The sequence below is a fragment of the Nanorana parkeri genome, unplaced genomic scaffold, assembly GCF_000935625.1.
Source record: "Nanorana parkeri isolate BGI_ZX_2015 unplaced genomic scaffold, ASM93562v1 scaffold219, whole genome shotgun sequence".
Lineage (NCBI taxonomy): Eukaryota > Metazoa > Chordata > Amphibia > Anura > Dicroglossidae > Nanorana > Nanorana parkeri.
Window position 1 is genome coordinate 947,056 of NW_017306487.1, and position 24,277 is coordinate 971,332.

Below are 24,277 nucleotides of genomic sequence, written 5' to 3' on the forward strand. Positions count from 1 at the left end.
CCATGCCACTAGCTTGTTTTCTGACATCATTAAGAGGTGACTGCCTCTTCCGAGTTCCGCAGCCGGCATGCAACCAGGTCCGTCACTCAGATACTGCAAGTACCTGCTCCTGCAGCCTCTTTGGATATGTGATGGGATATCCAAGGATGCTGCGGGAGCAGGGACACATCTTTTTGCCCCGGCAAGAATCGAGGCAGAGGGCAGGCTGGACAAAAGATTTTTTTTTTTTGCGGGCGGATTGCAGTGAGCCTAAGCGCCCCTCAGGAGTGAGGGTCTGCTTCAATTTGTAATAAGTGCTTAGGGGTGTACAGGGTATAGAAATTATTGGTGGCCATGGCACAGAGCAAACTATTTGGGGAAGAGGGGAGATAGAAGCTGAAGATTATAGGAAATAAATGCTTCTTTCCTATGCTCCAGCTTCATCTGGTGGCCATAATAATAATATTTCCTAACATTACGTTCAAATTATAATAAGAATGTTTGTTTGTTTTTGCCTCCATTCGCACTAGATGAACATTCACAGAGTTTTGCGGGTGGAATTGCTCTGTGAATGGTTTATAAATACACCCCTTAATAAGGCCATTTAAAATATTTACAGAAAATGATTAGATTTGTAGAATCCACCAGTTTAACCCGATAAGCAATGTTTGCTTGATTTTATGGCTGCAGCCAACTAATCGATTAATGGATAATAATCGATAATGAGAATAGTTGCCAACTATTCTCATTATCGATTAGTTCGTTGTCAAGTTTGTCATCCCTGGTGACAATTATGAGTACGTTTGTTATAATATTAGTGCTATCGCCCCTGAATGTATATACTGTTATTATCACAAATATTAAAGTACTATTAAATGCTCTTTTTCAATGATTATTCCAATTTAAACAAATATACATTGCCCAACAAAGTATTTCTGTACATTTTCATGTTTCTGAACAGCTCCAACTCTCTCAGCTCAACTTCCCTGAATTTCCTGTCCAGTACAAAATTACAAGGGACAGAGCAGTCTCCTGCAACTGTCCATCTACTACAGGACTGGGCAAACTCCGCCCTTCAGCTGTGGTGAAACTACAAATGCCATGATGCATCTGTCTCTGGGAGTCATGACTGTCTCTGTGAGAATCTTGCAAAGCCTCATGGGATTTGTAGATCCACAACAGCCGGAGGGCCAGAGTTTGCCCACCCCTGATCTGCTAGCATGGAGAAGGAAGGAGTAGGGAGGAGCTAGGGCAAGGGAAGTGGCTTGCCTTGCTGTGCCTGTGTGTTTGTGGAGACATACACAGCTTACTAGCACATACAGGGATGTCTCCATAGGACCCTGCAAGGGTAAGCAGCCCCCCTAAAACTGGATATCAGGGCCGGTGCTCGGGGGGCCAGCTGATTCTTTTTTTAAATCAGATAGTTTTTTTATTAATTAAACAACTTTTATACAAACAAAGAGTCAGTGCAAAGAAAAACAGGGCACAACCAACATTTAAAGAAAAATTAAATACACACAAAAAAAAAAAGGGTAAAAAAACAAACAGCAGACAACCAAACAACAACAAAAAAGGGGGAAAAAATAAAATAACGTAAATTAACTAACAACATACGGAGAAATCCACAAAAACTGTCCACACAGGGAAACCTTCGGGGAAAGGTAGCTGCAGCCCTGAACTCCAGGGACCACCCAGTGCTCGTAGACACCATTGACTCAGTCAGGTGAGTGGTCATCCAGAAACCTAGTAAGTGAATTAATTTGAAATAGCTTAAAAATATTTTGACTTTAATATCACTTTAATGATAGTATCAGTGATCTTTCTGGGTTTCATCCAGGGAATTATCTTTTAGCATTTTCTGATTGGGTTTATTTAAACAACAGTATACATTTTGTTGATGTTGACTATTGTTTTCATTTTAGAGAGAACACGATGGTGGAGCTATCCGGATCTCCTGGTGAACTGTTCTTGCTAAGCACCAAAGGGCAGAGGGTTCTACAGCAAGTGAAACAGTTTATGAAACAACACATTTTTCCAGCACAAGAGGTAGATGCGGCACCCGAGAAGCCATTTTATTTTGCTTGTCTCATTCATGCTAATTAGTAAAGAACCTGTGACTTGGAAAGATATTTATCACTGCAGGCACTGGCAGTACCATAAACCATTCATACAGATAATATTGACTGTTGCCCCTGGAATAGGTGTTCCTTTTGGAAGATTTCCCCTCTCTTCCTGTTCTGGTCACAACTCCTAATTTTGGATTTACCATCATTTAATCACACCAGGACTGATAGAGAGGCTAACTCTCACCAACAGGGACATGGACATCAATAAAAACATGATTGTAGTTCTAATTCCTAATTTCTGTATCCAAAAAAAAAAGACTTTAGATACACATTATTAACAAATGTTCCTTTTAGAAGGACAGGGCAAGACTGTGTAAGTGTGCTACTTATACAGGTAACAGATGCTGTATGTACAAAGGAAGCCATAGTGGTCATTACCTGGAGTGTGGGAGGGTTAGTAGTTCACAAAAGAAGGATAAGATTGTTTTATGCTTCCAGTTCATCTCACAGGAAAGGACAATCGCACTGCATTTGTATTTTTTGCAGCAGGTATTCTTTACTTGCTGAAAATGGTCTTGGCATGAAAAAAGAAAACGAATGCAGCCACCAAATCTACGGACTGGAAAGCTGCAATACAGTATATTATCTTTTTGTTCTTCGGTAGTGCAGCGGTAGGAATACGGTCTTAGTACTGTGACTCTTTTACCCGTATATACATAGTAAACTATATTGTATTTGTAAGGATCGCTGACTGTACAATCGCGGCTTGCGTTCCACGGTGGAACGCAACCCGAAACCCGGAAGTAACATCGCCAATGCGTTCCCACGTGGAACGCATCGGGCGGGAATACGTCACCAGCTCCTCCCCTTTGAATCCTCATAAATAGCAGGAAGCAGGGTCAGTATGGTGTTCTATTATTCACTTGTGAACGCCAGCTGACAGCCTGCTCCCTGCTGCTGGACCGAGAACCGCTGACTGAAAGGATCCCACCAGTGTTGTACCACAAACAGCAAGTATCACATGCAGTATCTGCTAAAGAGATCCCTGCACATCTCTACTGTGGTTATTCATATTGTACGATAGAGTTTTGCTGCTTATCTAAAACCTTAAAGGGGAAGTGCAGGTTGTTTCCATCTAAACCTTGCTGCATAAGACTGTTTTGCTATCTCTGCTCACAATATTGCATAAGTTTGCTAGAGTGCTAAAATCCTTACCTCCTACTTAATTTCACGGCACATGATGGTAGAGCTCCAAACTCTCCGCCTGAGACTCTGAGAGTGACGCCTGGAGCTCGACCCTGACACCGTACCCTATCCCCGTACTGATAGTATTAGCCTCCGCGGCTGAGATTCCTCCTAATTGCTGAACGCATTACAGTATTTAGTTATCATCAGCAACATTTTCTTTAGCTTATCATAGGCAGGGATACTGCTGAAGATAACAACAAACCTTGGCTCCAAATGAACTGCATGCACATACAGTATTTCTTATGAAAAACACATGTAGTACAGTAGAATGTAGTCACTCTAGCTTCCAATCATACATCAGCTTATAGCATCACAGTGTAGTCGTTGTAATGAGAGATGTTTTTTGATTGGCTGTTGTTAGGTACTGTACATTTCTATTTATACTTTCTACTGTTTTTTGGTGGACTTACTCTTTATTTGTCATCAATGCTGGTATGCTTATTATCAGGGACTCTCAATTTGCTTGATTATTTATTTGTTATATATATATATATATTCCATTACAAAGAATGCAGCAATCGGAGTGACAAATCTACAATTACAGCCATAGAAATGAGAAAGTATCTCTTATTTAAAGACCTGTTTAGATATAAGAAGCCAGTGGCTGCTTCAGCCTTTATGGGGGTTGCAGTACCTGAAATATGACTTGAGTATGGTACAATCCTTTAAAGGATGGTTAGTGTCTCTCCCTTGTTCATTAAAGACAACTGTAGTAGGTACACTATGTGCCCAAAAGTTAGCGGACGGCTCTCCATCACTGTATGTGAGTTTGCGGGACATCTGAATCCTAAATCCAAAGGTTGACCTCTCCTTTGCGGCTTTAACAGCCTCCACTCTACTAGGAAGGCTTTCCATGCAGTTTTGGAGTGTGTCTGTGCAGGTTCTGATGTTGGACAAGAGGACCTGATACACGTACCGCATTCCAATTGATCCCTGAAGTGTTCAGTAGAGTTGGGGTTAGGGCTCTGTATAGACCTCTCCAAATGTATTAAAACATCCATTTATGGAGCTGGCATAACCATGCTGAAACAGGGTCTTCCCAAACTGTTGCCACAAAGTTGGAATTGCACGATTGTCTAAAAAGTTTTTATGCTGCAGCATTAAAAGTACCCTTCACTGGAGACACCTGAAATCAATAACCTGGAGGGGTCAGCACATATTTGACCATATAATGTAGATGTGATGGTCAGGTGTCAAAAAACTTTTGGACCTTGGGCTTTGTATTGTGTTGGCTTAACCCATAAGAAGAATGTATGGATTTCTTTTTCATTTTATTTAGCAAACTGAATTTATTTTTCTATTTTAGGAGTTTGTGGCGTATTATATTAAAAATGAAAACTCTCCTCTGAGATGGAAGAAGCCAGATGTCTTAGAAAAGCTCAAGGTACATCACTAGCTAGTATTTCATATTGTAGAGTTATGCAGCACAGATCTTCATGACAGACACCTGTACTCAATAAGAATTGTTTTTAACCTGCTTCTAGGAATTGGCTAAAGCTGAAGGCTTGTGGAACCTGTTTCTTCCATCTATTAGTGGTCTAAGCCAGACTGACTATGCCTTTATTGCCGAGGAAACCGGAAAATGCTTCTTTGCCCCGGAAGTTTTTAACTGTCAAGCACCAGGTATATATTATAGCAGTACTCAAATGTAGAGCATATATTACAAGCTTTAGATTGCTAGATCACATCTTTATACTTTTTATATTTGTATAAAATATGAAAAAGTGTGACATACATTATGCTAATGTGGATACTTCAAGCTGAAACCATTTTGTTCTGAATGAATCCTTTAGATTGTGTGTGAACCCTATTTCATTTTGACATAGTGATCACATGATTGGAAAACACTCTAATTTGTTCTGGATCTTTAGGGCCCATTCACACCACATCCAGATCATCTCCAGACCAGACCAGACCAGATGGTTTCCAGACCCAAAATGCATCCTAATGTATCCCTATGCTATTTCTGGCCTCTGTTTAAACCAGTGCAGTCCGTTCCAGACAAGGAAAATACTGCATGTCTCATTTTGTCTGGTCTGGAATGAACTGGAACTGTGGCAGGTTCACACTATTTTCAGACCAGATCTGGTCCAGAAAATGGTGTGAACCTGCCCTTAGTCTAGACTGAAGCTGTCAGAGACAGCTGGGTTTGACAGCCAGCAGCCATGCAACGCAGTGGCTGGTAGCTGTCAAAAGGAGGATGTAGATTAACATGCAGCACAAGGCAGGAAACAGCTTATATGGCAAAACCAACGACATGTGTACAAACTTCTGTTTTCCAACACTTTGGTATAACACGAGTTTTAGCGGCTACAAATGTTAACTAAGACAAAACATTGTAGAACTCTTGGAATGATATGCCAGATTTGCTCTTTTTTAACTTGCTTACTTATTGACCATGTTTCTATATTTTTTTCAGTAGCAGTCTTATACTTTTTTGGGATAAATATCGTTATTTTCAAAGCTCTGATTTAATACGGCAGCATATTGAAAATCTGAAATGCGTTATCTTCAAACACATTCTTAATAGGAAATGGCAGCTACTTAACATTAGCATTAGTTCTAGTAGCTATTAAAGGGCAAATCTACCCAACAATGATTCCTAAGTTTTAGTCATAGCCTAATAGACTGGGTTAGTCCCTGGCTTGTTATGTGTCTTAAGCTGGCCGTACACCTATAGATTATCTGCAGATATTCTATGGTCAGATGGAAACAATGCAACAGATTCCTCCATCTACATTAAACTGTGGATGGAGGAATCTCCCACTGGGCCAAGCTTCAGTATCTTGCTAGCCGGCCCCACTGGCTGTCAAAATACCTGAACAATCTGATTGCATGCAGGCATTGTTCAGGTATTTTGAGAGCCAGCGGTGCTGACTAGCAAGATACTGAGACTTGGCCCAGTGGGAGATTCCTCCATACACACAGTTTAGCGTAGATGGAGGAGTCTGTTGCACTTTTTCCATCTGACCATAGAAAATCAGAGTTTGTATAGAGTTTGAACCGATAGCATTTCCAAGACTTAATGAGGCAAGCCTATTCTGAAACTGGCTCACAGTACAAGTTATCTTGAAATTAGTATAAAAGGCAAATGGTTCTGCACAATAGTTCCAGCAAAGCAGTCCTTGTTGCTTATCATGCAAATACAGATAAAGGATAAAAGAGGATTATATATGCCATAGGTGAAATTGCATCACTATGTACATAAAAACAGGCCGCTATGAAAACTGTACACAGTATTGTCGTAGACGGAATTAAATTTGATACCGCACTTATCCTATGAAGAAAAAGGTTAAGGTGCACCCATATAGCATGATGCTAAAGAAAATGACGTGGACACAAGAGCATCTGAATAGCAGTTTCTACTTTTATTAGGATAAACAACTGATATTTATTGCTATAATCATTAATAGTGTATTCTATGCGTTTCTAGGTGTTAACTACTCATTAAAATATGTATTAAATATATTGTGAAATCAGTTAAAGTTAAACTGAAGTTTGCAAAAAGTTGATATAAGTTAAAGTGGTGCTCTAACTGAGTGCTCTAGGTGTCCATAATATCTTTGTCAGTATACATGCAAAGTGACTTATTTCTCTATTAGAACATTGCAATACAACGTATTTTAGAGACTTGTCACTTGCAGTAAGAAGCAGATATGCAGTGTGTATTGAGTGATCACCAATAAAACTAGTTTCTTTTATCCATGTGTATGTTTACTGCCTTTTCTGTAGTGCCTTTATGTGAGTCTGCTGCAGTGCTAGGCAAATTAATATATCATGAGTAGTGTTACAGCTGTATGAGCTCACTCAATGCATGGGGCGGGCAACACTAAAATAATGGTTGATGTCAATAAAGTTGTAATACTTTTTTATGCTAATATTCATAATTTGTTCCTGCAATGTTTTCAGAATGTAAGTATTTAAAATAAATACATTTCTCCTCTACAGATACAGGCAACATGGAGGTGATTCACCTGTACGGTACTGAGGAGCAGAAGAAACAGTGGCTGGAACCGCTTCTTGCTGGAGAAATCCAGTCTTGTTTCTGCATGACAGGTATGAGCACTCTAACCAGGCTGTGCTAGAGATGCCTGTCCCTGTTTTCTCCTTAGTTATCGAAGTAACTACTGCTCTATGAATGCTTACATATTGATGCATTATCTTTTACTTACACTAATGCAAAAGCAGCTTCTGGTGATACATTTGTTATTTTACGTTACCTCATTTGTATGGACACTAGTTGTCCAGGGCTGGTCAGAATTCTAGGTGATAGACAAAAAAACAATACATATATATTAAATAGATGGACGAATCCCAGTATCCAGACAACCTTATAAATGATACGTTTTTTCACCTTTTTTTTGTGAAAAGGTGAACTAACTGACAACACCCTCCCCACCCCTCCTGTTCCCACTGCGCCTAGCTACCATAATCCGTAGGATAAGGTGAATTTATCTTATGATGAGTCTAATGTTAAAGCAGATCTTGAAGTAAAATGTGAAGTTCACTTATTAGATCCAGGTCTCCCCCCTGTAAAAATCTCTGCATGATAGTACTTCAAAAACGTTCCTGTAAGAAAAAAAGGCGTGTTATGCACTTACATTATGTCTGTCTTACTTGTTGCATGATGCCGCTATCCTTCTGGCAGGGTTCCTTGGGAGCAATGTATACCCCAAATCTCGTCAGAAGACATTCCAGTTCAGTGCAAGAGTGTCTTTTCACGCAATTTGGACTGCTCTGCGTACCCAAGGATCTCCCTGAAAGGAGTGTGATGTCACCCTTACGTAGGGGCTGTAGGCAAAAGACGAGGGTAAGCTAAGTGTACAATCTAATTTGTTTGCATACAGGTACATTTGTGAATTTCTGATAATGCAGCAATGTTTACAGGGGAAGGGGCTCCGGATCCAATAGTGTACGTGGGCTTTGCATTTTACTGCAGGGTCCATTTTTAAAAGAGAAGAAAAACCAAACCTTTGTTTGTTTTTATGGGCTCTACTTTTCCTTTGGGTCCCGGGAGTACATTTACTACTGTACTCCTGGGACCCAAAGCCAGCCAATAGTGTGCTAATGCCCGCTATCAGCTAGCAGGGTGGAGCTGACAATAATTTATAGATCTATCTCGACAGCTGGCTCTGCAGCTGGGACTGATCCTGGCAATATTGTCGAGACCCACCCTGCTGCCTGATTGACAGCTTGTTCTGCCTCTCTAGAGCCAGAACCAGCCATGGCTGTCCCCTCCCCTGTCTGTCCCAGTGAGTGGTGAAGGAACAGAGTGGGGAGGGGCAGTCCCTGCGGGGGGCAGTGACTGACAGTCATCGCTCTCTGCAGGGAGAAAAGATTGGGAGCTGAGCGATCAGCGGTTACATGATCGCTCAATTCCTAGTATGGAGCCCGCTTAAGACAGCCGCAGTGCCACACGCCGGCTCTCAGCCTTGGGAAGAGTGTATTTTAATTACTCTGCACTTCTCCGTTACACGTTTTCTATTGTTGTACATGATCTCTGGCTCTGTAAAAATGCATACAGTGTCCTAGATTGGACTAAATGCCAAATACTGCATTCATTTGTCCAGCCTTGTTGGTGAACATTTCATATGCATACAGATACAAATGTAATCATTTGTTCTATCTTATACACATTAGGTTATCTGTGGTATCTTAAAAACACCATCAATACACATAGGGAGGTGTCCATGTATTACTTGCTATAGTTATACAAATGTAAAAATTGTACAGAATTTCTTGAGACTCCCTGTGTTCCAACATTTGTAATGATGGCAGTTCTCTGGAAACGTGGACTGTTTCCCTACATTTTGATTGAAAAACAGATTTGTATGCTTTTAAACAGTTCGTACCAATTTGCCATCCACAATTCTAATCCTTTCTTGGTTTAGAGCAACCTGATGATCTAAATTGGGTTAGAAATTCATAGAAGATGTTATTCAACCTGCACTTTAACCCCTTTGTGACCACATTACAACTTCATAAGTCCAAATATAAATGCCCCTTGCCATGAGAACATTAATAACCTTGCAGCAGTGAACTAGCACTGTGTGTGTTCCTAGTTCTTAGACCCAGTGTCAATCAGACACATTACCAACTGCTAAACATGGTCTGGGCATATAGTCTTGAAAAAAATGCTCTGATCACAAATGGTTGAATCATATTCCATTCCAGTTTTGAGTTTTTGCTTGCACAACACTGCAAATGATTATTCTCAGATTGCTGTGGAGCATTCAACTTATGTATGCGTTTCTTCAATGGGGAAAAAAGGAAAGAAGACACTTGCAATAAGTGCAAAAACCACAAGGTGGTGTGCAATGAGAACATACATTAGTAGAACGAAAAGAATGTTAATAGACAATATGCTGCCCATGCTGTCCAAAGGGTTTGTTGACACCACAGTGTATGTGATAACGGGATATATGTGCTATATTTGTGCATTGCAGTGCTTTGCAACTTATTCTCAGTGGCTACCCAATGCATGTATACGGTTACAAAAAAATGTACCATAATCCACAGATGGGCAGGAGCTTTTTTTAATGAATTCAGATGCATTGCAGCTTATTCAAAATAAGCAGGCTGCCTTATAGCCACACACAGAAACACATGCGGTAATGTGCACGTGTCATGGTGTAAACAAGAAAAGACTGCAGCATCCAAATAAGCCTGTTGCTTGTAAATGGGCAGCTGCTAAGGGCCTAAAAGCCTTTGTAAAAGATACCAGGTCAATATTCAAAAGTGTGTTTTCATTGTTGTAGAGCCTGATGTAGCTTCCAGTGATGCCACCAACATGGAGTGCAGTATCCAGAGAGATGGAGATAGCTACATAGTTAATGGGAAAAAGTGGTGGAGCAGTGGTGAGTGAAAATACATTTTATTGCATCTTTTTATCAAATTTGTTTAATATTGACTTTTCGTAATTTGCTTCACCTTTTTATAAAGTGGGGTCCCCAAAGTCTTCAACTCATCAACCCCTTCATAAAGATTCATATTGTTCATGGATAATCAAACATTTTTTATATGAAAATCATTTATGAAATACTACTTTAACTTCTGGTACCATAAACAATAATAGATACTGATAATGTACTGGCTCTCCAGCAAAGTTTGAGCTGGGAGGTATGCTCAGTACGGAAAGTGAACAGGAATACTACATGTGTATATAGCCTTCCTGAAAGGTGAAGGGTGGAAGGTCATGGATACACAGTGCAAGGTACGCTGGTAAACAATGCAAAAAAGCACTCTACGATTCAGGTAGGTGGGGATAGGGAGGCAGTTGAGGGTGAGAGGCTGTGGAATGGCACCATCTTCCAGGTTACACCCTACATATGGGTGGAACATGGTGTTAAAGTTGGTTTAAGACAAAAAGTCAACTTTGGGGTACTAATCAGGCACAGTTAGCATCTCTAGATGTTTGGCATAAGGCAGCAGATATTCAGTTTTGGAATTTAGGTTCTCATTAAAATGTCAAGGTACACACCCTTGTTCTGGAATTGTAGGTATTATGGAAAGTAATTCCATCCTAATCTTTGTTGCTATTATTTATACCCTTGAAAGTTTCAGCTATGTACTTAGTCCCTCTAATCTCTTTATGTCAAGATTATTGAGTCTTCTAGAATACGGTAAGAATGTGCAGCTGCAAAACAATGGTGTCTGAAACAGACAGCACAGTGTGCCAGACATAAGTGCTTTTATGTACCTCTCAGAGGAAATAGGACGGCATGAGAAATGTAAACAGTTTTAATGTAATAGGTTCCTTAAACAGGGGTAACAGGCAATTAGTGAAACCAGTCCTTCTAATGCTATAAAACAAACACCATAACTTCTCTACATTTATTTAGTTTAACTTAAAGTAGTATTTAACTCTCAATATTTATTGCCAGCTCTGCTTTCCTGAACTTCCTGTCCAGTAAAATATCACAAGGGACATCTACTAGGTTGGTGAAGGGAGCAGGGAGGAAGTAGAATGGAGGAGCGGGGGAACAGGGTAATCGCTTGTCTTGCTGTGCATATATGTTTGTGGAAACACGAACCGCTTACTGGCACACACAAGGGTGGCAAGGGAAAGAAGGAGCCACCCTAGAACAGGATATGAGGGTCAGTGCTCGGGACCAGCTGCGGGAAACTAAAACTTTTAAACTTCAAGGAGCACCATTCATTGTAAGTGATTTCATCAGCATTCATCACTTTTAAATGGAGTTGTTGCTAATCTTTTAGTAGGTAGAACTTACTGAGCTCATCAAAGAGTTACCAACCTTCATGCTCCTTCAGTAAACCAGGTAATAGTGCAACGGGACAAAGCTGCGCATCTGCCTGTCACTTCTCGGGTGGGGGGGTGTACTTTCAGACAGGCAGTTGGTGTCTGAAGGGTTGGGCCATGCCTGTAATGTCAGTCATAGCTGCCACCTTGTCTAGGGCCCCATTTTGCCTTGATTTGTCTCTGATCAACAGTTGTCCATTCTGAAATGTTTGAGTGAAGATTTGCTTGAGCAAACGCCTACATATACAAGATACATATGCCAAAATATAAAGAGGATAAATGGAGTAATACAATACTTACTAAGCGCCAGTATTGAACTCATGTACTAGACTCTTAGTAACCACATGATAACTCCATTCTCTTCACCCCCACCTGCCCTTTACCTGCAGCTATCCTCTACTTTTCAAAATGCAAATATATTGGTAGAGTGTGTTGTACATATTAAATATCCATATTTTATTTCCTGTTAAATAACATTGCTTTGTTTTGTTGAAATGCTGCTATGTATGTTCTTTGTGGTGCTGCTTTCTGCATGGCAGTGCTACAAAATGAGAGCTCTTTACTCATCCTCTTTTTACTTGTCTGCTACTCTCTATATGGCAAATTGATTTTTGATTATCAAGGTTTCCTAATATACAGAAGGCCATATACAGATACAATCTAGAACTCTTCAGATGAAAAGATGGAGCAGTTAGCATGTTACTTCAGGCACCAAACACCGTATGGCTACAAGATCCAATAGTCAAAATCCGGCCCTAGCTTTATGCTTACCAGTAGTGTGGCAGCAGCAACCGGCACAATGACCTGGGTGGTATGCAATCACACACTGGAGACTAACTGTCTCTGCAAAAATGCCAGGAAATTTAGCACTTACATGTGAGTCCAGGGACCAGAGAGGAGGCGGCCTTTGGAGAGGATCGAGGTGACCAAGGTGTGTACCTTCACATTGCTGGTCCACTGTCAGGAGGTGCCCATCCAGGATGGAGAGTGCGGGGCTGTGAACGGAGGGAGATGGAAGAGCGGGAGCTCCGTCCGTGACACTGCTAGGTAAACGGGGAATCAATGCGGTGTGGGAAGGACTCTGCGGCGTTCGGTCCGACTGAGCAACTGTGGATGTGGCTGTGAGTGACAGTGCTCAGGTTCAGTCTTGCACTGAGCCTTCAAATACAAGTTTACATCTAGTAGCCCTGTTTTCACTTTTAACTGCGGGGGTTGCCGCTTATTGTTTTTAGCTCCGCCCAGCTGTCATATTTAAACCGGCAGATTCCGCCACTGTAATACTGTTTCTGTTTGAGCTTGACAAAGAGGCATTCCTTGAAACGCGTTGCTCCCTCGAGATCCCCGATTTCACCACTTCCATTGAGGTGACTGCCTGCCGCCTTGACAGCACCCCTCCACCGCCACTGAGAGGACCTGCACGCCGCTCCATCCGGACCAACAGGCTTAGGACTTCACCATGGACTGAGCAGTGACACGGACGGAGCTCCCGCTCTTCCATCACCCTCCGTTCACAGCCCCGCACAGCCCCGCACTCTCCATCCTGGATGGGCAACCTCCTGACATGTGGACCAGCAATGTAAAGGTACACACCTTGGTCACCTCGATCTTCTCCAAACGCCACCTCTCTGGTCCCTGGACTCGCATGTAAGTGCTAAATTTCCTGGCATTTTTGCAGAGACAGTTAGTTTCCAGTGTGTGATTACATACCTCCCAGGTCATTGTGCCCTTTTGTGTTTTTTCAGTTGTAATAATTGCAGGTTCCTCCTCCTGTTTCTCAGAGCTGCATACCACTTAGTTAGAGTCCCCATCCGAGAGCGCTCTTTGTTGTTTTGTTTGTTGTTTCTTATTAGTTTAGAACACAATAAACTGTTCCCTCTTTTTCTTGTTTGGTGGTCTGCACAGTTGATAAGTTGCTTCGAATATTAAGTAGATCCCATGCTACCAATTTGGGTTAGAGTTAGCTTCAGAAAATTAGTATGGATTTTTACTTTTAAACATAGTTAATAAAGATTTTTGAACATTGTCTAAAACAGGACAAAAATAATAAAACAAAAAGAAAAGCGTAAAAAACAAAACAGTAAGATAACTGATACAAACATACAAATAAAGGTTGCCCCTAAGATTCGGTATGGATTTTAAAGGAGGACCACACACATAATGGGGTTCAATGTCCCCCCTTCAAATCAGGAGCCCCCCTTTTTCACATTAGAATGTTGCCTTTCACATCAGAGTCCCCCTTTACAACGGGAGCTCCATTCTTTCATACTAGACTCCCCACTCTTATAGTAGGAGTCATCCTTTTACATCAGATTCCCTGCCTTCACATAAAAAGGCACCCCCCCCCCCCCCCTTCACTTCAGGAGCCCTCTTTATATCAGAAACCCTGCCTGTGCCATGGTAAGGCATGGCACTGTGCTAATTTTGAGGCATTCCCAAAGGAAGGCAGTATTGTGTAATATCCCAGGATATTTTGCGCAGTAATCCATGACCAACTACCTGTTATGACAATCAGGATCACTAAGCTACGATTCTGTATGTCTCAACCAATAAACACAGTTATGTGACATTTTGTAAGCAAAAGATTCATTACGCACTGCTGATTTAGAACAGATGTTTAAATCACAATGGAAAGCAGAGACTTGTGCTTGGAAACAAATGCAGTGTTAAAAGTTCACCATGGACTAAACTAAACGAGGGAACCCCAAAGACATACAACAGATTCTAAAGGGATATCTAGACAGAGAAATGCTGCTATTGCTGGAAGATTCACTGGCTATTATGCTCAGCACTTTGTCAATCACTAGACCTAGTCAGACATAAGTCCGAAATCCCGATCTGCATACTAGTTGTGTCAATGACTCAACATACAAAAAAATCCGGGCAATGAGCATTTTCAGTAGGAGAGGTCAGCAAAGGCCAATAATAGAATCATCCATGTTTCTACTATGACAGGTTTACTTTGAGACACTTGAGCAGAAATTCAGGTTGAATACAATTTTTAATCCAAATATTTACTTTTTTTTAAATGATAAAATCATCAAAATAGTTCCTGCAATCATCAAGTACCTGCATTCCGTCTTTACATCAATATCCTATATTATCAAGACTCCCATTGGGGGAACAGTGAGCCAGTCATGCTCTTTTATACTGCACAGTACTGTCAATTAAACACTAACAGGGTTATTCACAAAAGGGTGAAGAGTTTGGAGAAGGCAGGAGAAGTGAACAATCTAGGACAACATAGCTGAACTGGAAAAACTCTCCAATTCAACTCACTTTCCAGTTCAGCTATGTTGTCCTAGATTGTTCACTTCTCCAAACTCTTCACACTTTTTAAAATAACTCTGTGAGTGTTTGATGTCTGAAGGAGTGAGCAGAGTGATTACCTTATCAAAGTGCTGCTGCTCCTTCAGTGTCCAATCAGCAGGCTGGGGATATGTTAGGAACCAAGCTGTATTCAGGGACATATTCAAGTATTATAATGACATAAGCACCCCTGAAAGATAAAAGCCCTGTAACACCACCTCCACATCATGTGATTAAGTAAAAACTAAATGGTAGAATATATTATTGGTAGCATGGGATCTACTTAATATTCAAAGCAAGAGAACCATGCTAGAGACTGTGTGATCGAGTTGGTACATTGCTCCATGTGTTCTGGTCCTGTAATAAACTACGTACTTATTGGAATATGGTCCTTCAGGCTCTCAGCCAAATCCTAGAACAAAGTCTGAGCCCTAAACCCGAGCTTGCCATCCTAAACTTGGGAATTGAGTATGTGCCTTCCCCGTGCTGAGTGATAACTACTCATGTATTGCTAGTGGCCAAATTGCTGATCATGAGAAATTGGAAATCTGCTAAGACACCTGAAGTGAGCGAAGTGCTGGAGTTGGTTCATGTTCATTACAATTATGAACGTATTCTGGCGCACCAACGCTCCAATCTAGACAAATTTGACAAACTCTGTCTTCCATGGTCCACTTGGTATTTGAAGTCTACATGGTATATTACACGTTGAGATCCTAATATCCTTCCATGCACTGACAATTTTTCTTTCTTTTCTGTTTTCATTTTCCTTTTATTCTGTCTTTAAACTGAAATGTTTTAACATGTCTTGGTTTAATTGAACATGTTCTACTCTTTGTAATGCCATTGTACTGGTATGCTCTCTGCGCTCTTCGCATGTCTGAGCGTATCTGTCATGTTTCTTGTTTACTCATGCTTTTGGAAACTCAAAAATCTTTTTTTTTTTTTTAATCCATACTAGACCTGGGGGACTCTCATGTGAAGGGGGTACCCCCATTTTGTGTCGAGTCCTCCCTTAAAACCTACACAAGACGCCTATCTGTGAAAAGGGTCTGGTATTGACCAGGCACTGGGGTGCTTTGAGATTTTGCAAAAATTTGAAGGATGCCTTGACTGAAAAAAGGTTGAGATATGCTCAATGAATGGGTATTAATATCCAAGGTAATACCAACGCACTGGACTCTGGACTCCGTAACGCACTGGACTCCGTAACGCTCTGGACTCCCTAACGCTCTGGACTGTGCGGGGTTAATGGTGGCTGTGTGTGTTAGGGATGCACCGATACTAGTATCGGTGCCCATGCCGAGTATTGCCCCGATGCCTAGCCCTATGCTTGAGCTTCCGGTATCAGGCGGCCAGGCACCATGTAATGATGTGTTGCCCGGGTTCCAGATTGGCCAGCTTCTCCACCAATCAGAAAGTCAGGCAACACGTCATTACACGGGGCCCGGCTTCCTGATTGGCCAGAAAGCCGGCTCCATGTTTCGGTACTCGTACTCGATACCAAAAAAGCGGTATTGGTGCATCCGTAGTGTGTGTCACAGAAAGTGCAATATTTTATCCAACACTGGGATAAAGAAATATATTATAATAGGGAACATTACAGTGCAATGCTCCCTAATATAATCAATGTCTCTAATTAAATGAAATTGCAGCACACTGCGTGCAGTTTCTGCCCCCGTAACTCCTGTAATAATGCTGATCTTTGTGACTACTATATATGATATGTTCACCGAATTATTTTTATTTCCTGCTACACATACAACCAACCTTTTTACCATGATTTGGGTTTCGGTATATCCATTGTTATACAGTGGTGCAAATGATACACACAAGAATGGAAACATGCTGTCAGTTAAAGCGGACATTTACACCCTTTGATTTAAAATCACAGAGCTGCATGCTGATAGGAAATCACCTTACATTCATTAGTTAAACAAACATATTTTTTATTTTACTTACAATTTCTTTCTTTCCACTTCTTGGTCTGCTTTGGCACAAATGATGTAATCTGTGCCCAAGTATTGCATCCTGGGAAGATTACATCAGCAGAGCGTTGCTGGGAAGTCTTGTCTGTAATCTCATGAGATCTCAGGGAAAGGCATTTTCCTCTCCTGAGATGATGTGCATGATCACATATCCTAGTCACATGTGCCGGAAATCCCGGAAGTAAAGGGAGATCTAGTAACCTACCCTTAATTAAAATGGCCACTGTCAGAAGACTGGGGATGAAAAGAAAAATAAGGTATGCAAAGAACAAAAAGCCTGCAATGATCTAGAAGTATGTGTTTGTAGATTGGTATTACTAAACATTTCTAAAGGTGGATTTGTTGTTATTTTGAAGATATGGGTAAAGTTCCTCTTTAAGATGAAAATTAGAAAGTACTACAAGTAAAAATATATTAGTATGCAATGAAGACCTTAATAAAAATGTATCCTAAAAAACAAATATTAGAAGTATTCATTTATAGATATTTATGAGACGTAAGCAGTAATGCCATAATAGTTGATATGCTGGTTCTAATTTAACTTTAAAAAACAAATAACCTGTCCTGGAAGCAGTATGGAAGGTACAGCTGCTGACCAGATGCCATTGTTAGCCTCTTTCTGAAAAAATACAGTTTGGCTGACTCTACCTTTTAATGCTTTCTAAGTTGCTGGCGTGTTTCCAGGTATAGAAGTCAGAGCACAAAACAGTTCACTAAGCCAGCACTCCATCCACTTGTACAGACGTTTATTAGCACATTACATTACATTAACAAAAGAAGAAAATAACTTGGGACTTTTATGGTACTGAAAAGTATACACAAAGGAATAGTTGATCTAAATGCATTGGTTTTATTACAAAAGCCTACAAATCATGATGGCCACTACGTACAATTGTACTAAAACTAAACAGTCTACCTGCAAGCTTAACATTTTATAGCGTTGAGCCTTGGAGGTGGATTGTTTGGTTTTAGTTTAACTGTATGTAGTGGACATCACACATTTACATTTTTTGTAATAAAAAGAATGATTTTAGATCAGCTATTCCTTCATGTATGCTTTTCAGTACCATAGAAGTCCCAATTGATTTTCTTCTTTTAGTTAATATAATAAGGAATAAGGATGTGGGTAGAGAGCTGGAGCTTATCACATAAATCACCATAGGAACGCTAGATTTCTGTAACGTTTATTAGAATATACCGAGGTAAAAGAAGGGTGTGCTAATGCATTTTGGCCAATCCTGTCTCCAGTCATAGCCATAAATACCCTCCCAAATCAAGAATGGAGCATCGCAAAGAGATGGGTTGGCATCAATGCCTGGGAACCATAAACACATATCAAAATTCACTAACCATGAACAAAATCATATAATAATACACAATACATACCAGTAACTTTAACATACACAAATAGTAAGTGGGACTAATATATCCACTGAGAACTGTGTCCAAAAAAATGTAAGTAATATATATACACAACAAAACCCTTAATGAATAAAACCTCAGCAAAGTAAGAGGCCCACTTAATATGTAAATCTAAATCTCAATGATGGTTAAAGCTGAAGTGTAGTCATTTATTTTGGTTATTTTTATTTAATTTTTTTAAGAGTCTGGAGGGGAGGATTCTAAAGAGGAGACGTGAAAGAGCTTCATAGTTCTCATGTCTGATTTTAGTCTTTCACATGAACGAGCACAGAGGGAAAGTAACCACCCTCTGGCAGGAAGTTGTGGCTGGAGAAAAATAAAAGGCATTTTGGAGCATTTAGAGCTGAACAATGACAGAATAAGATACACAGTCATTTATTATTTATGTAATAGAAGTTATTTTTATTATTTGATTTCTGAGTTTAGTGCCGCTTTAAGGAGGCACCACTATTACTTTTGAAGAGGTTCGGAGAAAGTAAAGACCCCGAACTCTGAGGCTTTCTGCATGAGAACCAGTAACCCCCATTTAAGACTACAAATAGCCGCATGAAGAATAAATAAATTCCACTTCACTAGCTCAAGTGACCTCATTAATGGTTGATATGCCAGTTCTACTATAACTTTTTTTTTTTTAAATATGGAAAGTACTATTGCTGATGAGATGCCCCTGCTAGACTCTTTCTGAAAAATACTGTTTGGCTGACTGCCTTCAATGCGTTCTAAGTCAGAGATGTGTTACCAAGTATAGAAAGCCCAGCAACTAGCATTTTCTGAAAGAGAGACCATCAGTGGCAGTGTCCACAGTTTTTCTTAATATACCATATTTGTGTACACAGTGTAAGGTGAAATTGCTTTCTACTTAAGTTACCAGTTTACATTTAAACACAGACATGTTTGACATATGTGCTATTTTTACTATAAAATCAATGAAATTTCCTCAGAGTGTTTTCAATTTTGTGACATTAGATACCGGCACACTTTTTAGTGTTATTACGTATATCATTCCCCACTTTGCACTCTTAAGACAGGTTTAAATGTGGAATATAAATGTGTGTGTGTGTGTGTGTGTGTGTGTGTGTGTGTGTGTGTGTGTGTGTATATATTCCACATTTAAACTCTTGATATAGGTGTCAGTTGTCCTTACAACTGACCTATTCTCTGGCTATTTCAGCAGCAAAACAACTAAGGAAAATAGCTAACCTGCAGATGGTACAGTCAGTTCCAAAATATCAAGCAAAAAAAGGTTGGTGGGTTTTAGAAGATACATATACAGCTTATAGTTTGGTTGTTAATATCCTTATATACTATTTTTCAGCAAATTACATTGTGGTATTCTACAGGTAGCTGATAAATATACATATGTATTTGTAGCTGAAGCTATAATTGCCAGTGGCTTAGATGGAAAAGCTAATAGTTTCTTCTACATGGCTTTCAGAGTGCATTGCGTACTCCTCTGCACTTTCACTTCTTTGTTTTCTCCAAGAGCCGAATCTTTTCACGGTTTTAGTGATGTAAGTTTTAAATGTAGTTCCCATGTAGGCATAGAGTAATGGGTTGAGACAACAGTGGAACAAGGCCATGCTCTCTGTCACTTGCATCATTAAGTCAATGGTTCTGCTGGTCTCACATCTTGTAATCAGTCCATATATAATATCCAAGGCTCTACATAATTTGGTTATGTTGTATGGCAACTGGGTGATCAGAAAGACTCCTACTACTGTCAGCAAAACCTTGAGGGACCGTGATCTTTTAATGTTTGGAGTCTTTAGAAGAACCTTGGCCATTGCCACGTAGCAGAACAACATGATGAGAAATGGTATTACGAAGCAGAAGACAATCTCAAGGATTTGAATTAATGCTGTAACTTCTTTTACAGAACCTTTAGGATATATTGGAAGACATGCGGGTTTGCCATTGTGTTCCTTCACTTCACTGAAATATAAATCGGTGATGCTCAGCATTATGGAAGTGGTCCAGACAAAAATACAGATTGCCCAGCATCTTTTTTTGAAATGTTGTTGGCTTGATGCTTTGGTCACTGCATGGAATCTGTCCAAGCTAATGCAAGCCAGGAATTGCATTCCTGAGCTGAAGTTTATAGTATACAAAGCTGCAGTTATCTTGCACATTGCATGTCCCAACTTCCACCCAATTGATGCATCCACAGCCCAGAAAGGAAGGGTGAAGAGCAGCAACAGATCTGCCACTGCTAAATTCAATAGATACACGTCAGTCTTGGTCCTCATCTTTTTGTAGTATGCATATGTGGCAACCACTAAAAAATTTCCAGCAACACCAATAACGAATGCCACTGAATAGAATGCTGGGAGGAAAACTTCAGCAAACCTGCGAATCTCATGCTTTACACAGAGTTCTTCATAATGGTCATAATCAAAAGTTGTGTCTTTGTAGTCCTCATAGTTTTCTGTCGGTGTCATTAGTGTTGTGTTAATATGTTCCTTCATTTTTCCGTTTCTGAAAGGAAAACATGGTTTATTAGCACTCAATTTATCATAAATATGCAATTCCCACACAAAAGAAAATACTCAGCATTAAGCTATAATTTAAGACAACAGAATAGAAAGTAATTGTAACAGATGTAGGGATCTCCTAATTTAACTCTGGACACTGCATTGTTACAGCGTCCTGTATGTTCTGAATTAAAAGAAAACTATTGGGTAAGTGTTTTTCCCCATAGTTCTCTTTAGGGTCACAGGAGGACATATACTAGCTTCCTCCCGTGATCCAAAGCTCAGTATATTGCGGGCTATTGCACTCGATTGATATACTGTGAGCGCCGCAGCCGCGACGGATCCCGACATTACTGTCGAGATCCACCCAGCTGTATGAGTGACAGCATGCTCTGCCTATCTAGAGGCAGAGAAAGCTGTACCCGCCCCCTCCCCTGTCCGTTCCTCCACTCAGCTGTATAGGATCAGAGAGGGGAGGGGGGGAATCCCTGCGGGCAGCAGTGACTGACAGTCACTGCTCTCTGCAGGGAGATGACAGATCGTGCATGTTTCTGCTCACTTGCCGACCTGTGACAGCTTCTTTGTCACAGGTCAGCTCTAACTATGAGGATAAATGGGCATCACTCGCCTCATAGATCTCCTTTAACTTTTTCCTAAGTGGATCATAAAAAATGTTTAGGACAATAGGTGAAAGTATGATCCAGAGCTACTGCTTTTATTATGGCACTATTATGACACTGATGTGATTATTTATATCAAGTAGAGCTGCAACAGTTAATCGATTTTAGTCAATTAAAATCGACGATTGAAAACGTCAACGTTTTCAATCGTCGATTCGTCGGCTATCAATTGATTTGTCTGTTTGGGGCTCCACATGCGACCTGAGCCACACGCTGCGGCCACCGTGCCCACCGCACAGGTGTATGGGTGCAGTAGTGGAACAGGTGTACAAGGGTGCTGTGTTAAACAGGTGTATGGGTGCAGTAGTGGAATAGGTGTGTGGGGGTGCTGTGGTGGAACAGGTGTATGAAGGTGCAGCGAGGAACAGGTGTATAGGTGTGCAGTGGGGGAATAGTTGTGTGGGGGTGCTGTTGTGGAACAGGAGTACAGGGGTGCTGTGGTGGAACAGGTACGAGTTACGCCGCGGATGAGAATACCACCAGCTATAGAGGACTACAAATCCCAGCAATACTACATTATACAGCGCAATGCAGAATAACGCCATCTATGGAGGAATACATCAGATCCCAGCAATAATACATTGTGTATATATAATAGTATAGTATAATGTACTATTGATGGCATTTGTTGTATTCCTCTATAGCTGCTGGTATTCTGCATTTCGCCGTATAATCATTATACAGCACACTGCAGAATATCACCAGCTATAGAGGACTACAAATCCCAGCAATAATACATTATATACAGCCCAATGCAGAATAACGCCAGCTACAGAGGACTACAAATAACTAGTAGTCCCTCACTGGATCCTTTTTTTTTTTTTTTTAATCGAACTTAATAATCGGCTAACTATATCGATTATGAAAATAATCGTTAGCTGCAGCCCTTATATCAAGCTGATCTATTTTACATCTATGAAAAACTGAAAAGGCTTTACATTCCCTTAAAGGAGATTGTACAATCTCTTTGTACAGTCAGGCATTGATGTATGTGGCCACCTTGAGAGCAAACTGTGGTGTCATTGCCCCTCTAGTGGGTTTCCCATTGGAATATATGAAAAATGATCTACATGGAGGTGAACCGGGAAGTCCAATTCGTGACTAAGACATTGTTGCCACATCAGGATTGGGAGTCAGGGAAATATTCTTTCTTGTCCGTCAGTTTGGTTTATACTCGGTAAAATATTAATTATCTCTCACTTCAAGCCCTGATGAAGGGTGCATTCTTTAACCCCTGAAATGCGTTGGCATTGGGATAAAGTATTTTATCTTACCTTGGAATAAATCTATATCTGGACGATTATTTTTAGGTGAGATGCCTCAATCTCAGATTCTTTCTGTTACTAACCTAGCAGACAGTGGAAGTCCTTTGGTATGGAGAAGCTGTCAACCCCAACAACCCCCAGACATCCAAGTTAAATACCACTACACCACCTCTTGCATTAATGGGTAATCATAAGGTTCTCAAGCTACCCTTCAACATTTCTTTTCACAGACAGTAATGAATACCAGTCAGAGATCCAAGCCCTGCCTCCTTTACTTTTATCACCATGACATCTCCTATTCTTATACATTAAAACAAGTTTTACATTGTATGCAGTGGGCTCATTAGTGTTTACATAGTTTTGTGCTGTTTTGTCTTCAAGCATTAAAGCTGCAGGACCGCCGTGGTTGTATTCTCAACTGTGCAGTGCATATTTTAGAAAGCACTATACACTTTCCTGACTAGATAAGTGTCAAGCATATTCACAATCAATCTTTTGGTGTAATAGGCAGTGTGCCTCCTATCCAAGGTAAAAAGTGAAAGGGAAACAATTATTCAAATGATGTAATACTGGCACATTTCCTGAATACACAAACAGTTTTGATTCAGACGGATTTTCTAATACATTCAACAAAGTCTTCTCATTGAATCATTTTTTCCCGAGCATTTACTACACAGGAAAGTATCTTTCAAATAATGATGTTTAAATAAAATATTATTCTAATATCACATAGATACATTATGGAAATATCAAGGAGGGAATCCTAATTAATAGGATAAATGATGTATTCATCATTGATCAGTTGAATGCATTTTGTGGAATTGCACTCCTTCATATCTATGTGTATGTATATTTTTAGGGCTCATTCACACAGGCGCAGAGGTTTGTATACCGTATAACTGGTTGGATCTCTGCATTCAGAAGCCACAGGTGTTGCATGCAACCCACCTATGCAAATTAATGACAGGCAGCAGCTCTACGCTGGTAAGTGCTGCTCCAGGCATGTACATCCATACGGGTTCAAATACACTATGTGGCCAGATTATTATGACCACCTGACGTTTGTAGGCAAATTAGCTATAATTTTGCGCTGAAGTTGCTAGAGGGCCAGACCATTATAAATAGGGAAGCAGTAGAAGTGATTTTTCTCTGAAGATATGGGTAAACAACGCGATTTAACAGCCTTTGAACGTGGGATGATTGTTGGAGCTCGGAGCCATGGAGCGAGTATCCGCAAAACAGCAGAATTCGTTAAATGTTCAAGAGCAGCTGTTGTTAAAGTGTTTAAAGACTGGACTGTCAGCCGAAAATCTGGGTCTGAACGTGCGAATTGTGGCCGTCAGCGACTAGTCAATGTTAGGGCAGAACGGAGAGTGGCAAGACTGGTACAAGACAACAGAAGGGCAACAGTGCATCAAATTACTGCAGATCTTAATCAGGGATCCTCTCAAATGATCTCTGAACGCACTGTTCGCCGTACACTGTATCGTATGGGATATGGAAGCCGAAGGCCTGTTCGAACACCTTTGCTGTCTGCAGTTAACAAGATAAAACGTCTCCAATTCGCACAGGAACACAAGGATTGGACAGTC

The 24,277-nt window shown here is 40.5% G+C and overlaps 2 protein-coding genes across 2 annotated transcripts in view; one reads left to right on the top strand and one right to left on the bottom strand.

The window, feature by feature from the left end:
* The window catches only part of ACAD11 (acyl-CoA dehydrogenase family member 11), a 92,342-nt gene that overhangs the window by 13,997 nt on the left and 54,068 nt on the right, over positions 1–24,277 (top strand). The window contains exons 9-13 of the mRNA XM_018555937.1: positions 1,902–2,025; positions 4,600–4,677; positions 4,778–4,916; positions 7,242–7,349; positions 10,052–10,150. Of these exons, the coding sequence (XP_018411439.1) occupies positions 1,902–2,025; positions 4,600–4,677; positions 4,778–4,916; positions 7,242–7,349; positions 10,052–10,150 (548 nt within the window). The remainder of the gene's footprint in view (positions 1–1,901; positions 2,026–4,599; positions 4,678–4,777; positions 4,917–7,241; positions 7,350–10,051; positions 10,151–24,277) is intronic.
* Positions 19,641–24,277, bottom strand: part of ACKR4 (atypical chemokine receptor 4) — a 14,417-nt gene continuing 9,780 nt past the window's right edge. The window contains exon 2 of the mRNA XM_018555951.1: positions 19,641–20,744. Within this exon, the coding sequence (XP_018411453.1) occupies positions 19,664–20,734 (1,071 nt within the window). The 5' untranslated portion in view covers positions 20,735–20,744 and the 3' untranslated portion in view covers positions 19,641–19,663. The remainder of the gene's footprint in view (positions 20,745–24,277) is intronic.